This window comes from Mustelus asterias, chromosome 13, assembly GCF_964213995.1.
Source record: "Mustelus asterias chromosome 13, sMusAst1.hap1.1, whole genome shotgun sequence".
Lineage (NCBI taxonomy): Eukaryota > Metazoa > Chordata > Chondrichthyes > Carcharhiniformes > Triakidae > Mustelus > Mustelus asterias.
Genome location: NC_135813.1, coordinates 41,433,716 through 41,447,107, shown reverse-complemented (window position 1 = coordinate 41,447,107; position 13,392 = coordinate 41,433,716). Strand labels below are relative to the sequence as shown.

General features: G+C 44.2%; 1 protein-coding gene across 2 annotated transcripts in view; it reads left to right on the top strand.

Moving 5' to 3' along the window:
* The window catches only part of abca2 (ATP-binding cassette, sub-family A (ABC1), member 2), a 551,670-nt gene that overhangs the window by 407,798 nt on the left and 130,480 nt on the right, over positions 1-13,392 (top strand). For both annotated transcript variants that reach the window (XM_078226666.1, XM_078226665.1), the window contains 3 exons: positions 1,837-2,027; positions 3,208-3,358; positions 5,674-5,878. In XM_078226666.1, coding sequence (XP_078082792.1) covers positions 1,837-2,027; positions 3,208-3,358; positions 5,674-5,878 — 547 coding nt within the window. The remainder of the gene's footprint in view (positions 1-1,836; positions 2,028-3,207; positions 3,359-5,673; positions 5,879-13,392) is intronic.

Sequence of the window (13,392 nt, the reverse complement as noted above, 5' to 3'; positions counted from 1 at the left end):
TTTACAAGATTATGAGAGGCTTGGATAGAGTGGATAGTCGGAGTCTTTTTCACAGGGTTGAAGGGTCAATTACTTGGGGCCACAGGTTGACAGTGAGAGGGGGTAAGTTTAAAGGAGATGTAAGGGGCAAGTTTTTCACACAGGGTGGTGAATGCCTGGAACGCGCTGCTGGAGGAGGTGGTGGAAGCAGATTCTATAACGATGTTCAAGAGGCATCTGGATAGATATGTGAATAGGCAGGGAATAGTTATGGACCACGTAGAGGTAAGAAAATATTAGATTCAAGTGGCATCTGCATTGGCACAGACTTGGTGGGCCAAAGGATCTGTTGCTGTGCTGTACTATTCTTTGTTCTTGAGCTCTTCCCATGGGTTAACTTGAGCTCTGCTCCCTTGTCTGTATTCCCAAGTGGTTAAGCATCATCGAACAGTACAGCTGAGGAGGAAGCCATTCAGCCCTTTGCGCCTGTATCAGCTCTTTGAAAGAACTATCCAGGAGCTATACATTATTTTCATCATATTTCTTCTCTATGAAAGGATTCACGGCTTGTGCTTTGCTGTCATGCTCCAAGCCATAATGAGCAGCAGCCTAGTTGAGTATTTGTGCCTTGTAATTCAGGGTAGCTTTTCTTCAGTCCAAGCTGTGTCCCTCTGGAATTATAACACAACATTCTATCGCTGAAGATAAAAAGGAAAGCCACAAATCTTGAATGCCTGAATACAATTCCCAGAAATGCACAGCAGGTAACAGAGAGAAGTTTCCGAGAACTGCCAGCCATCTGGGCATGGATCAGTGAACTCATCTTTTTCTTTCTGCCGTTAATTGACCAGTTGTGCATTTCCAACATTTGTACTCAATTGTGCCGCTGGAGCTGTGAGGCAGTGTTAGCCGTGTGTTACTCCTATAAAGCTCATTCGCAATCCTAACCCACAGATGTAAATATTTGGTGCATTAAGTGCAAAGTTTAAAATGTTCCAGTGTGTGACGGTGATTGCCCACAACAGACCATGGGATGTATTGTGGCTTAATGGACCCCTCATAAATATGAAGGAAGCATCGCACCGATACATTCCGCAATTCCGCATGCAACCTAAACCACCTGAACATAAAATCATAGCTGTTACTCTACAGAGGGACTTTTCCCATCCTGCCTGCCAGGGGAATTGTAGTGTGCGGGGGGGCGGTGGTGCAAAGATCCATTGACCTTGGGTGGGATTTTCTTGTTTTGGGGGGAGCACGGCCAGAAAACCCCACCCTGCGTGGGGTTGTGCTACTCAATTTGTGAAAGACTGAAATGCAAACTAGTATTTAATGAGGATGTCAGTCACTCAAAAGACGCCTCGCAGTGTTGTTCAATAGAAATTGCAGACTTGATATTAATGAGACTATGGCAGCACCATTTTAGCCACATGGACTTGCTTTAGTGGAAGACTTCCTCTGTACAGTTACACAACATCGTTAAATGTACTTCTTCAGCATTTACTGAAACATCAACCGCCATTTAGTAGCGACCATTTGTCTAACCGATTTTACCACAAAACGTACACAAATTTTGAAAGGCACGCTGATGTGTTGTGCAAACACCAATATTAAGATAACATGCTGAACAATGGCGACTATTCCTCTTTTAATTTGCTGATCAGGATTAGAATTGTCCACATCTAGATTTTCAGTTAGTCACATGTGGCTGGTGTATTGCGTGAAACCGTTATGTACATGTGTTGGTATCAGTGTGGAGCTGGCGGGTGAGATTTAGTCTGCTGGTTGATGTGAACAATCTGGTTCTCTCTCCCCCCCCCCCCCCCCCCCCTCCCCATTACAAACCTTCTCCTGCAGGTCATGAAGATGATGGGGTTGAACAATGCTGTCCACTGGGTGGCCTGGTTCATCACAGGCTTTGTGCAGCTCTCCATCTCCGTAACTGCACTGACGGGTATCCTGAAGTATGGCAAAGTCCTGATGCACAGCGACCCCTTCATAATCTGGCTGTTCCTCACAATCTACGGCATTGCCACCATCATGTTCTGGTGAGTACGTTAAATACAGTGACCCAGGGAGCAGGAATTGCCGAGTGTCTCACTAAAAATGTTCAACTCAATGGCACACACTCATCTGTCCTGAATGGAGCACAGACGATGATATCCTTTCATCCATTGTAAATATATAATCTTAAACTTCATAAGGTAGTTACAAAGCGCCGCTCGTAGTGCTTGAAGCACAGCAACTATGAAGGCAGCCTTGCGTATTCACTCAGATCTTTGTAGCTCATTAAGATGCAGTTATCCTGGCTGCCAAAGCCTTTACTGACATTCATTGTTTGAGAATTGGCTGCTCGACGTTGGTCTTGAATAAGTGAAGTGCAGCTTCTACTCAAAGTAAGTTACTCCTGTCCACACACAAACTGTGTTAATACTCAACACACCAGATCAAAACGGTGGCACATACCCCATCCTTCCCCCACACTTCTGTTGAGTTCAACGCCTCCCAGGCCAGAGGGACTATAAATTGGGACTATAAATTGGAACTGTAAAATGTCTATTGTCCAGCATGGGTAGTGATAGTTCATCAGAAGTGCTGCTTACCTCAGAGTTCTGCTCCTGGGTGATCTCGCGAGAGCTGGGGGCGGGTGCACATTGAGTGAACAGTGCTAAGCGACTGCGGTGCCACAGCGCACTGGGAAGCTGAGACTGGAGGGAGAGCAGGCTGCAGGTAATAACTACCTGTGGGTTTGACGATTTTTGGCGGTTGTGTAAGAGTGGGACTGACGGGGAACAAGTGTTAGCGCCGACTTCTGAGGGATGAGAGATGTCGCCAGTCAAAGAACAGACCCAACAGATATTCTGTTTGGTAGAGAATTGCCTGATGACACATCATTTACTGTAGTACCACACTGGGCATTGCACTCCAAAGATGTACAGGTTAGATGGATTGACCGTGCTAAATTGCCCCTTAGTGTTCCGGGATGTGTAGGTTAGAGGGATTAGCAGAGTAAATACGTGGGGTTATGGGGATAGGGCCTCGGTGGGACTGTTGTCGGTGCAGGTTCGATGGGTTGAATGGCCTCCTTCTGCACTGTATTGGTTCTATGATTCCCCCATGCTGTAAGTCTCTTAGAGAACGACTGGAACAGGTCAGACTTTTCCTGAGAGAAAATAAAAGCTGGTCTCGTAACTCTGTTGCACTGACTTCTTCCTTGAACTCTTGCAGTTTCCTGATCTCTGTGGTCTACTCCAAGGCGAAGCTGGCCTCAGCGTGTGGTGGGATCATCTATTTCCTTAGCTATGTCCCGTACATGTACGTGGCAATCCGCGAGGAAGTGGCTCACGATAGGATCACCGCGTTCGAGAAATGCATTGCGGTATGATATCAAATAAATCAGGTTGATTATTTTTCTCAGTGTTGTGCTCAATGAGTTTCACAAGAATAACAAGAGAACATGGCTGATAAACTCAGCAGGTCTGGCAGCATCCGTGGAGAGAGAAACAGAGTCAAGAGTCCAAGACTCCAGACATTAACTGTGTTTCTTTCTCCACAGACGATGCCAGACCTGCTGAGTTTATGCAATATTTTCTGTTTTTCTTTCAGATTTCCAGAATCCGCGGTATTTTACTTTTACTTTACAAGAATAAAGCATGTTCTGACACTGGGTTTTGCTCAGTGAGTTAAACCTTTCACCCAACAACATTTCAGTGGCCCATGGCTCTCTCTCCACGAGGAAAGACTTGGTGATTGCAGAAGATCTTCTGATTATGGGGACTATATTTCAGCCCAGTGCTGATGTTTAGACAATTTCAGTACCATTCACTTTGAGCAGTCCCTGTGGTAATAAGCTCCACATTCTTACTACTCTTCAAGTAAAGATGTTTCCTCTGAATTCCCTGTTGGATTTCTTGGTGACTCTCTCATGTTGATGGCCTTGCATTTTGACAGTAAAAGGAGACGAAGAAAGGGACTCTGAGATGAGGCAAAGTTGATGAGCATTCTTGTGCTCATTTTCATATGTGCAATTGGATCCTCAAAAGTCCAAGAGAGATTGTGGAGGAGTCCAGTTCATAGACTCCCTACAGTGTAGAAGGAGGCCATTCAGCCCATCGAGTCTGCACTGACCACAATCCCACCTAGGCCCTATTCCCGTAACCCCACATATTTACTAATTGCTAATCTCCCTGACACAAGGGTCAATTTAGCATGGCCAATCCACTTGACCCACACATATTTGGAGTGTGGGAAAAAACCGGAACACCCGGAGGGAACCCACGCAGACATAGGGAGAATGTGCAAACTCCACATAGACAGTCATCCAAGGCCAGAATTGAACCCGGGTCCCTGGCGCTGTGAGGCAGCAGTGCTAACCACTGTGCCACCGTGCTTCCCCTAAGTCTGTCCAAAAATGCAGCCTTACTGTAAACACATGCTGAAGGGATTTAATGACGTTGCTCTGGTCACTGCAGAGTGGGGTAAAACCCAGGACCAGAGGTTTCTACAATGCTCACACATATAGATCCAGATTTAGGCAGAGTTAGTACCAAACTGCAAACTTACCAGAGGAGAAAAAAATCCAAGAAGCGTGTTGCAGAAAGTGTTGAAAGAACCCATATTTAAAATGTTTCAGCAAACATTGCAACATATTTTCATAGAAACATCATTCATGATTTGCTCAGAATTATAGGATCACCATAATCAGTCACTAATAATTTGACATACTGTATTAAAATAATGGCCAAAACTTTCCAGCTGTTCACGCAAGCAGGATCTTCCAGTCCCACTGATGGCGTATCCTGACTGCGGATTTCACAGCAGCGAGGGGCACATTCAATAGGAAACCCTGTTGATGTTTGGGAAGAAAATACAGCTATTCAGCTATAGTATATTTCACCCTCTCTCAGTTGAGAAAAGCAGACAAAGACTTGGAATTTCAGACAAGGACTTTATTACCAACTGTGGTATGGGCTGGCCCCCATGCTCCAACTAGTGGTTCACCAGGGAGAGCCCCAATCCAAGAATTGCACAGAGATTAATAGTTCAGATCCAGTTGTAAGAAATTAGCATATACCAATCAAAGATGTACATTTGCACAGAGGTTATCTATATCCACTCACAACTATCGATTAGGTTTACATCATGCATAACATAAGGGTATAGTTGTCCAATTACAACTTGTCTACCTAATTATAATATCACCTAGCATGCATTTCTTTATACTTATCTATTTCTAACCAGTGGTACATTAACTTCCCTGCCCCAATGTCTCTTGTTAGAAAAGATATTAACAAACTGCAGCTCTGCATAATTCAATGGAGGCCATGTTTGTATGCTGTGCTGAGGCCTTCTTGTAACTAGGAGTTTTTATGGTCCTTGACTCTTATCTGGGTCTGCTTTAATCAAGACCTGTAGTTTTCTCAGAGTTTTCCCTGTGTGACTGAGATACAGCTTGCAGCTGATGTGATTTTTAAATTTGTGTGACTATTAACCCTTTCACGGCGGGACCAGAAAGTCCCACTGCCAGCCAATGGCAGGTCATCTCCCAGTTTTGTGGCGGGTTGTGGCGGTAAATCCCACCCAGTAAGTGTGTAATATATATACTTACTGAAAGATATGTAATTGAATACCATAATTATACATTATCAGAGATGAAGAAGAATTGAGTACTAATGCTGCTTCTTGTAATTTCAGTCCCTCATGTCCACCACCGCATTTGGGCTTGGGTCTAAGTACTTTGCGCTCTATGAGGTGGCAGGCGTTGGAATTCAGTGGCACACCTTGAATCAGTCACCAGTAGAAGGAGATGACTTCAACCTACTTCTCTCCATGGTCATGCTGATTGTTGATGCTACTGTCTACGGAGTACTAACGTGGTACATTGAAGCTGTTCACCCAGGTATCCCATTCACTTTCCGTGTTTGTACAAGTCTTATTTGCAAGTGCCTGCAGTCATTATACCTAAGTAGGTTCATTCTGTCTTCCTAAGCATGTGTTCAGACTCTGCCTCCCTGTCACATACAAACATGTGAATATGGAGCAGGAATAGGCCATTCAGTTCTCAAGCTAGCTCTATCATTTGATAAGTTCTGATTATGGTCTCAATGTCGCTTCCGGTCTACCCTCTCTACCCTTTGGCTCCCTTGTCACCCAAGAATCTAGATAACTCAGCCTTAAAAATATTCAACGACTCTGCCTCCACTGCTCTCTGGGAAGAGAATTCCACAAATGATTGATCTCCTGAGAGAAAAAGTTCCTCCTCTTCGTCTCTTGTCTTAAATGAGAGATCCCTTTTGCAACATGTGTCCCCTTGGGTGGCACAGTGGTTAGCACGCTGCCTCGCAGCGTCAGGGACCTGGGTTCAATTCCAGCCTTGGGTGACTGTGCAGAGTTTGCACATTCTCCCCTTGTCTGTGTGGATTTCCTCTGGGTGTTCCGGTTTCCTCCCACACTCAAGATGTGCAGGTCAGTTGGGTTGGCCGTGCTAAATTGTCCTGTAGTTCCAAAGGTGTCTAGGTTAGGTAAATTAGCCATGGAAAATATTCAGGGTAATGAGGATAGGATGGGCCTGGGCAAAATGCTCTGTCAGAGAGTTTGTGCAGACTTGGTAGACCAAATGGCCTCCTTCTATACTGTAGGGATTCTGTGATTCTAGTTCAGTCTCTCCCACAATCTTCGCAGCATCCACCCTATCAAGTCCCCTTGGGTGTTTCAATAAGATCACCTTTCACTCTCCTAATCTCTAACGGATACAGGCCCCACCTATCCAACCTTTCCTCAGAAGGTAACCCCTCCATGCCAGGAATCAGGTTATTGAATCTTCTCTGAATTGCTTCCAATGGAATTATGTCCTTTCTTGAGCAATGAGACCAAAATTGCACACACTACTCTAGATGTAGTCCCACCCATGGCCTCTACAGCTGTAGCAAAATTCCCTTTGCAATAAGTAACACCATTCTATTTGCCTTCCTAATCACTTGCTGTATCTGCCACAATCTACTTAGATTCACTTCTTCTATTTGGCCATCCTTCCTGCTCATTATGTTCATCCATTAACAAGCTACAGCACTTAAAATCAACTGGCGTAATAGCAAGTTCCACTTATGAGCAAGATTGATCAATGTAATTTTATTTCCCGTTCTGTTTTGGTAATACGCTGCTTAATTTTTCTGAAGTACATGTGATTGCTCTCAGGATCCAGTTCAGTTGTTGCCCATTAGCTGAATGTATCTTCCTGTCATTTGACCTGCACCATTAACTATTGATGGCTAAAATTTACACAGCATTTTTGATACTTCAGTTGTATAGAGCCTTGATCAGTTCCCAGAGGGTTGCAAGATGAGGGTGGCACTGTACGGGAAAGATGCATTGGCTTTTCAAGTGTTGACAGTACATTCAAAAGTGTGAGGTGTTGCATTTTGGAAAGTTAAATCAAGATAGGACTTTAATGGTGAATGGTAGGACCTTAGGGAGTATCATGGAACAGAGGGACCTTAGAGTTCAGGTGCACGGTTCTCCAAAGATGGAATCCCAGGTAGATAGGGCAGCGAAGAAGGCTTTTGGCATGCTGGCTTTCATCAGTCAGGGTATTGAGTTGGGAAGTTATGTTGCAGTTGTACAGGACATTGATGAGGCTGCACCTGGAGTATTGTGTTCAATTTTGGTCGCCTTGCTATAGGAAAGATGTTATTAAACTGGAGAGAGCGCAGAAGAGATTTACAAGGATGTTGTCAGGACTCAAGAGACTAAGCTATAGGGAGGGATTGGATAGGCTAGGACTTTTTTCTTTAGAGCGTAGAAGACTGAGGGGTGATCTTATAGAGGTGTATAAGATCATGAGAGGGTTGAATAGGTCTTTTTCCCAGGGTTGGGGAATCGAGAACCAGAGGGTAGAGGTTTAAATTAAGAGGGGAAAGAATATAATGGGAACCTGAGAAGCAACATTTTTACACAGAGCGTGGTTTGTATGTGGAATGAGATGCTGGAGGAAGTGATTGAGACAGGGACATTGACAACATTTAAAAGGCATTTGGACAGATACATGGATAGGAAAGGTTTAGAGGGATGTGGGCCAAATGCAGGCAAATGGGGTTAGCTTAGATGGGCATTTTGGTCGGCATGGACCAGTTTGGGCTGAAGGGCCTGTCTCTGTGCTGTAGATTCTATGACAGGTGGTCTTGTGGTACAGTGGGTAGCGTCTCTGCCTCTGAGCCAGAAGCACCAGGTTCACGTCCCACCCCAGGACTTGATGGCCAATGAAGTTGTGTCCATAACGTAGCTGAATGGATTGAGTATCAGCCTGAAAATTCCTTCCAACACACGCGGGCCGAAGGAGTGGGAGAGATTCCAGGTCAACCTTGTGACAGAAGAAATATTGGAGCCTCCACGATCTCTATTCATAGCTCCGGACTACAATGTGCTTGTAAAGGTGCATGCTGCCACAGAAACTCAGACTCACTGAGTGAACTGTAACACATCCACCACAGTACATTCACCAGAATGGTATTGGGGCTTAAAGACCATTTGCACAAACTTGTTTCATAATGCTTTGAGATTACGAGGCTACAGGTTGATCTAAATGAGATACCTAAAATAATAAAGGGGTTCAGTAGGCCAAGTGACAGTGGGCGGCATGGTGACACAGTGGTTAGCATTGCTGTCTCACAGCGCCAGGGATCCGGGTTCGATTCCCGGCTTGGGTCACTGCCTGTGCGGAGTCTGCACATCCTCCCCGTGTCTGCGTGGGTTTCCTCCAGGTGCTCCAGTTTCCTCCCACAGTCCGAAAGACGAGTTGGTTAGATGCATTGGCCATGCTAAATTCTCCCTCAGTGTACCCGAACAGGTGCTGGAGTGTGGCGAGTAGGGGATTTTCACAGTAACTTCATTGCAGTGTTAATGTAAGCCTACTTGTGACGAGTAAATAAACTTTTACTTCACTCTTCCAATGGCTAGAGTGTCCTCGCTCACAGAGTATAATCTCCAGTCACAGCTAGAACAGTTGGAATGAAAGCAGAAAGCAGTTTTCGCGCAAAGTGGAAATTGAAACCCCCCCCCAACCAAAATGCTGCTGAAGTTGGGTAAATTGAAGTTTTCAAGACTGGGATTTTATTTCTTGTTGAGTAAGCGAATCGAGGGATGCGAAGGAATGAGAGGTCAATGGAGTTCAGGTACAGATCAGCCAAGATCTAATTGAATGGTGGTACAAGCTCAGAGGACTAAAGGATCGACTCATGTTTCTATGCTTCTAAGAAAATCTATAAAACATAGAGTCTACTAATTAATTTTGATTGAATGGCTCATACTGATGAGTTGCCAAGTAACAGTTCCTTAAAGTAAGGGTTCTCAATCGTACAGGGATCTGTGAGCAGAGTTCAAGAGATATACAGCACGGAAACAGGCTCTTCGGCCCAGCTCATAGAATCATAGAATCCCTACAGTGCAGAAAGAGGCTATTTGGCCCATCGAGTTTGCACCGACCATAATCCCACCCAGGCCCTATTCCTGTAACCTCGCATATTTACTCTGCTATCCCCTGACACTAGGGTCAATTTGGCATGGCCAATCAACCTAATGTGCACATCTTTGGACTGTGGGAAGAAACCGGAGCACCCGGAGGAACCAATGCAGACACAGAGAGAATGTGCAAACTTCACACAGACAGTGACCCAAGCCAGGAATTGAACCCGGGTCCCTGGCGCTGTAAGGCAGCAGTGCTAACCACTGTGCCATGTGCCGCCCAGCTCGTCCTGCCCCAACTCGTCCATGCCAACCAGGTTTTCTGAACTGAACTAGTCCCACTTACCTACGTTTGGCCCATATCCCCCTAAACCTTTCCTACCCATTTATCTGTCCAAATGTCTTTTAAATGTTGTAATTATACCCGCTCCACCACCTCCTCTGGCTTAATTATGATATTGTAGATATTTAAGGTCCGGGCAATCTTCTGATTTTTTTTTTCCCAAAATCTCTGTTGGATTGCCACTGTCAACAAACTTACCCTCGCTTTAATTGCACAGCTCCTGTCTCACCCAACCTCCCACACTCAAGCTGGGGGATACAAGGGCTGTGCAGTGTGTCCCCCAGCAGCATCAGTGCAGAGTAAGCGGGGCGCAGAAAGGTATGTCACTCCCCCTTTCTTAGGGCACTAGCTGGGGCGGGATGCCAGACGGGAGAGAAAGGGTGAGTAGTGAGGGAGGGTATCCAGGACTGGAGGGGTGTGGCGAGGGTGTCCCGGACTGGAACCAGAGAGGAGGGGTTAGGGGGCGGGGTGGATTGGAGTTGGACCGACCATGTCAAACTGGATACGGGGCGGCACGGTAGCACAGTGGTTGGGGCGGCACGGTAGCACAGTGGTTAGCACTGCTGCCTCACAGCTCCAGGGACCTGAGTTCGATTCCTGGCTTGGGTCACTGTGTGGAGTTTGCACATTCTCCTTGTGTCTGCGAGGGTTTTCTCCGGGTGCCCTGGTTTCCTCCCACAGTCCAAAGATGTGCGGGTTAGGTTGATTGGCCATGATAAAATTGCCCTTAGTGTCCTGAGATGCATAAATTAGAGGGATTAGTGGGTAAATATGTAGCGATATGGGGGTAGGGCCTGGGGGAGATTGTAGCCGAATTGCCTCTTTCTGTACTGTAGGGATTCTATGATTCTATTCTATGATACCATAATGATTCCTTTTGTTTTGCAACACATTGCATTTTCATTCTACACACTAACCTAATGCCTATTGTTATACAGTTTTTAATATAAACACCTTGCAAGCATTCCAGTTTAATGAGACAAACAAGGACAGTAATTCAATTATTTCTTTACTTAACACTTCTAATACCAACTCAAACATAAACAGTTGCAACTCATTAACTCTTTACTGAACTTTAACTCTAACTGAATATTAACTTTCAACTGAACTTTAACTCTTAAACTGCACTTTAACTGAACGTCAACTTTAACTATTTCACTGAAAATAGATACTACCAAGTTTTGGAAAAACCTTGGCCACGAAATATCCTCACTGTAGAATCTATCTATCTTCTCTGAAGCATCCTTCAGGGTACAGGTCTTCTTGCGATGGTTGGTCTCTTCGAGTTATCACAAACGGTTATTTTAAACAAACGCTGCACATGTTTTTTCATCCAGAATTCTCCACTCCTTCCCAGAGATTCTTTGTCATCCAGCCAACTGTGTAACCAGAAACCGATCACATGGTTTGAACATCCAGTAAAATTACTTTTCAACTATGCCATTACGCTTAATTCAAACTGCATACTCCATACATAACAGTCATAAAAATCAGAGATGCAATGCAAACAACTTCCCTTATCTGACCAACACAGGAAGCTTCAGATCACAGTTCCAGACCAGAACCTTACCCAGAGCAACTTTACGACCTGCATCTGGTTTTAATTTATGAGTTGATCAAAAATCCCAGCATGCTTAACTCTCAGCCAAAAAAGCCATTTTAAACAATTAAAATTATTGTTGTAGCCGTTCTTTCTCCGTCCACACTATGAAATGATTTGCCAGTTGATCCATGTGAATGCAATCGTTGCGTGTTTTCACATAAGAGTCAAGTGTTCGGGGTATTGATTTTGTGGGGATAGTTTGACAGATATGGAAGTGCGATCAGTTTGATCTCTCTCTGGAGATGCAGTCAAAGTAAAAACATGTTTTAGGTTAAAAATTAGCATCACATTTCCTGAAATGAAAATTGATTCCTTGTTAAATCAACGACAGACTGAAAACATCAAACCAGAATTTCTGCTTTAAACTTGTCCCCCTGGAATGGTCAGTACTACTTTTACATCACCCGGTGTTGTTCTCGGTGTTAAGATTGAATGTTGAGAAGTTTGTTTTGACTGGTTTAGTGTCTCGATATGTTTTCAGGTGTAAGAAGAGAAATCTCAATTTACCATTGTGTGACTTCCACAAAGCACAGAGATTTAAAATATTTATCTCATTGGGAAAGGGAATTTGATGGTTGCACAATAGCTGTGGACCATTTATAAAGTCGCAGCTTGCAAATGCAGATAATAGCCCAGTTTATCTTCACAATGATTCTGCAGTTACACTTACAAAGAAAGGCAAATCTGTTAAAGTTATTCGTTGCTTGCTTGTCACACATTCAGTAGATAAATCCAACCATTAAGAATCCCACTGAACATGTTAACACAATCTTTTGCTCGTAATGTAGATTTATAAATAAACTTGTGAATTTTAGATGTTTGAAATTATACTAATGTGGTTTGATGACTGCGCTGCTGCACTTTTATTAATCCTTCCCACCCTGTCTTCAACATAGCAGGATGAACCAAACCTTTACATAAACTGTGCATCGTTTTCAAATTAAACTATCCAAAAATAAAATTAGTTGCTTACATCTAATGTTGGTGGAGATCCTGGTGGCTGGCCTGGCGAATGCTCTAATCACTAAATAATACCATTATCTTGGTGATGTTTCTGGGCCATGCAATTCTATTTTATTGAGCCATGTGGTGGGCTGCTGCTATGCATTTGTACCAAAATCATACGCCTGTCCTTTATAAATGGACTCATGATATTACAATTAGTAGTGAGGGAATCGTTCTTCCTGGTAATCTGTTTGAAGGATCACTATTTGTACTCAGACTGTACAGAAGTGATTGATAGAATCATGGAGCACTGAAAGAGGCCAGGTGGCCCATTGCGTCTGTGCTGGCTCTTCATTTAATTAATTTTTATGGAGAAAAATATTTGTTTTTCAGGGATGCCTCAGCAGCAAAGAGGTTATGAATACTTGCTGCAGGGGATCTGCAGGAATCAACAGTGCAGTGCCACTGAGCCACAAACTAATCAAGTTCCATGTTTGACCCTGAGTTTTCACTTTGGCCGGTGGTAGTGTCACAATCGTTCACCCTAATGTCCAAATGCCTGGGAAGAAACATATGCCGGAATTCTCCGACTTCACCTGCGGCTGCGATTCTCCGGTCCCGCTGCTGTGAACGGTTATTTGGTTGAGCGCCAAATTCTCCATTCTCACTGGCAGTGGTAGTGGGGTGAATAACATCAGAGAATTCCGGCCCTAGACAGAGTTCCCACTTCTGATTGCCGTCCCGTGACTTCTGTTTAATAGCACATCAATGTAGATATACCAGAAGAGGTCAGAACTACGTTTGGCTATAATGTGCTCCAATGTTCAATGCACCCCATCACCGTTCAGACATTAAGCAATAGCCACTTGGGCACAGAACTGAGTGTGATGGACCTGCATCTTAGGCTGAGTCCTTGTGGGTGGGAAAGGTTCACTGCAAGAGTAAGAAATGGAATGAGTGAGGTGTGTGTAAAATAGCACAAAAAAATTCTGAACAAAATATAAGTATTTTTAGAAAAGCTGTTTTTTCTCTTTGTTCTTTGGGTAGGGGGTTTTAATTCAGACGG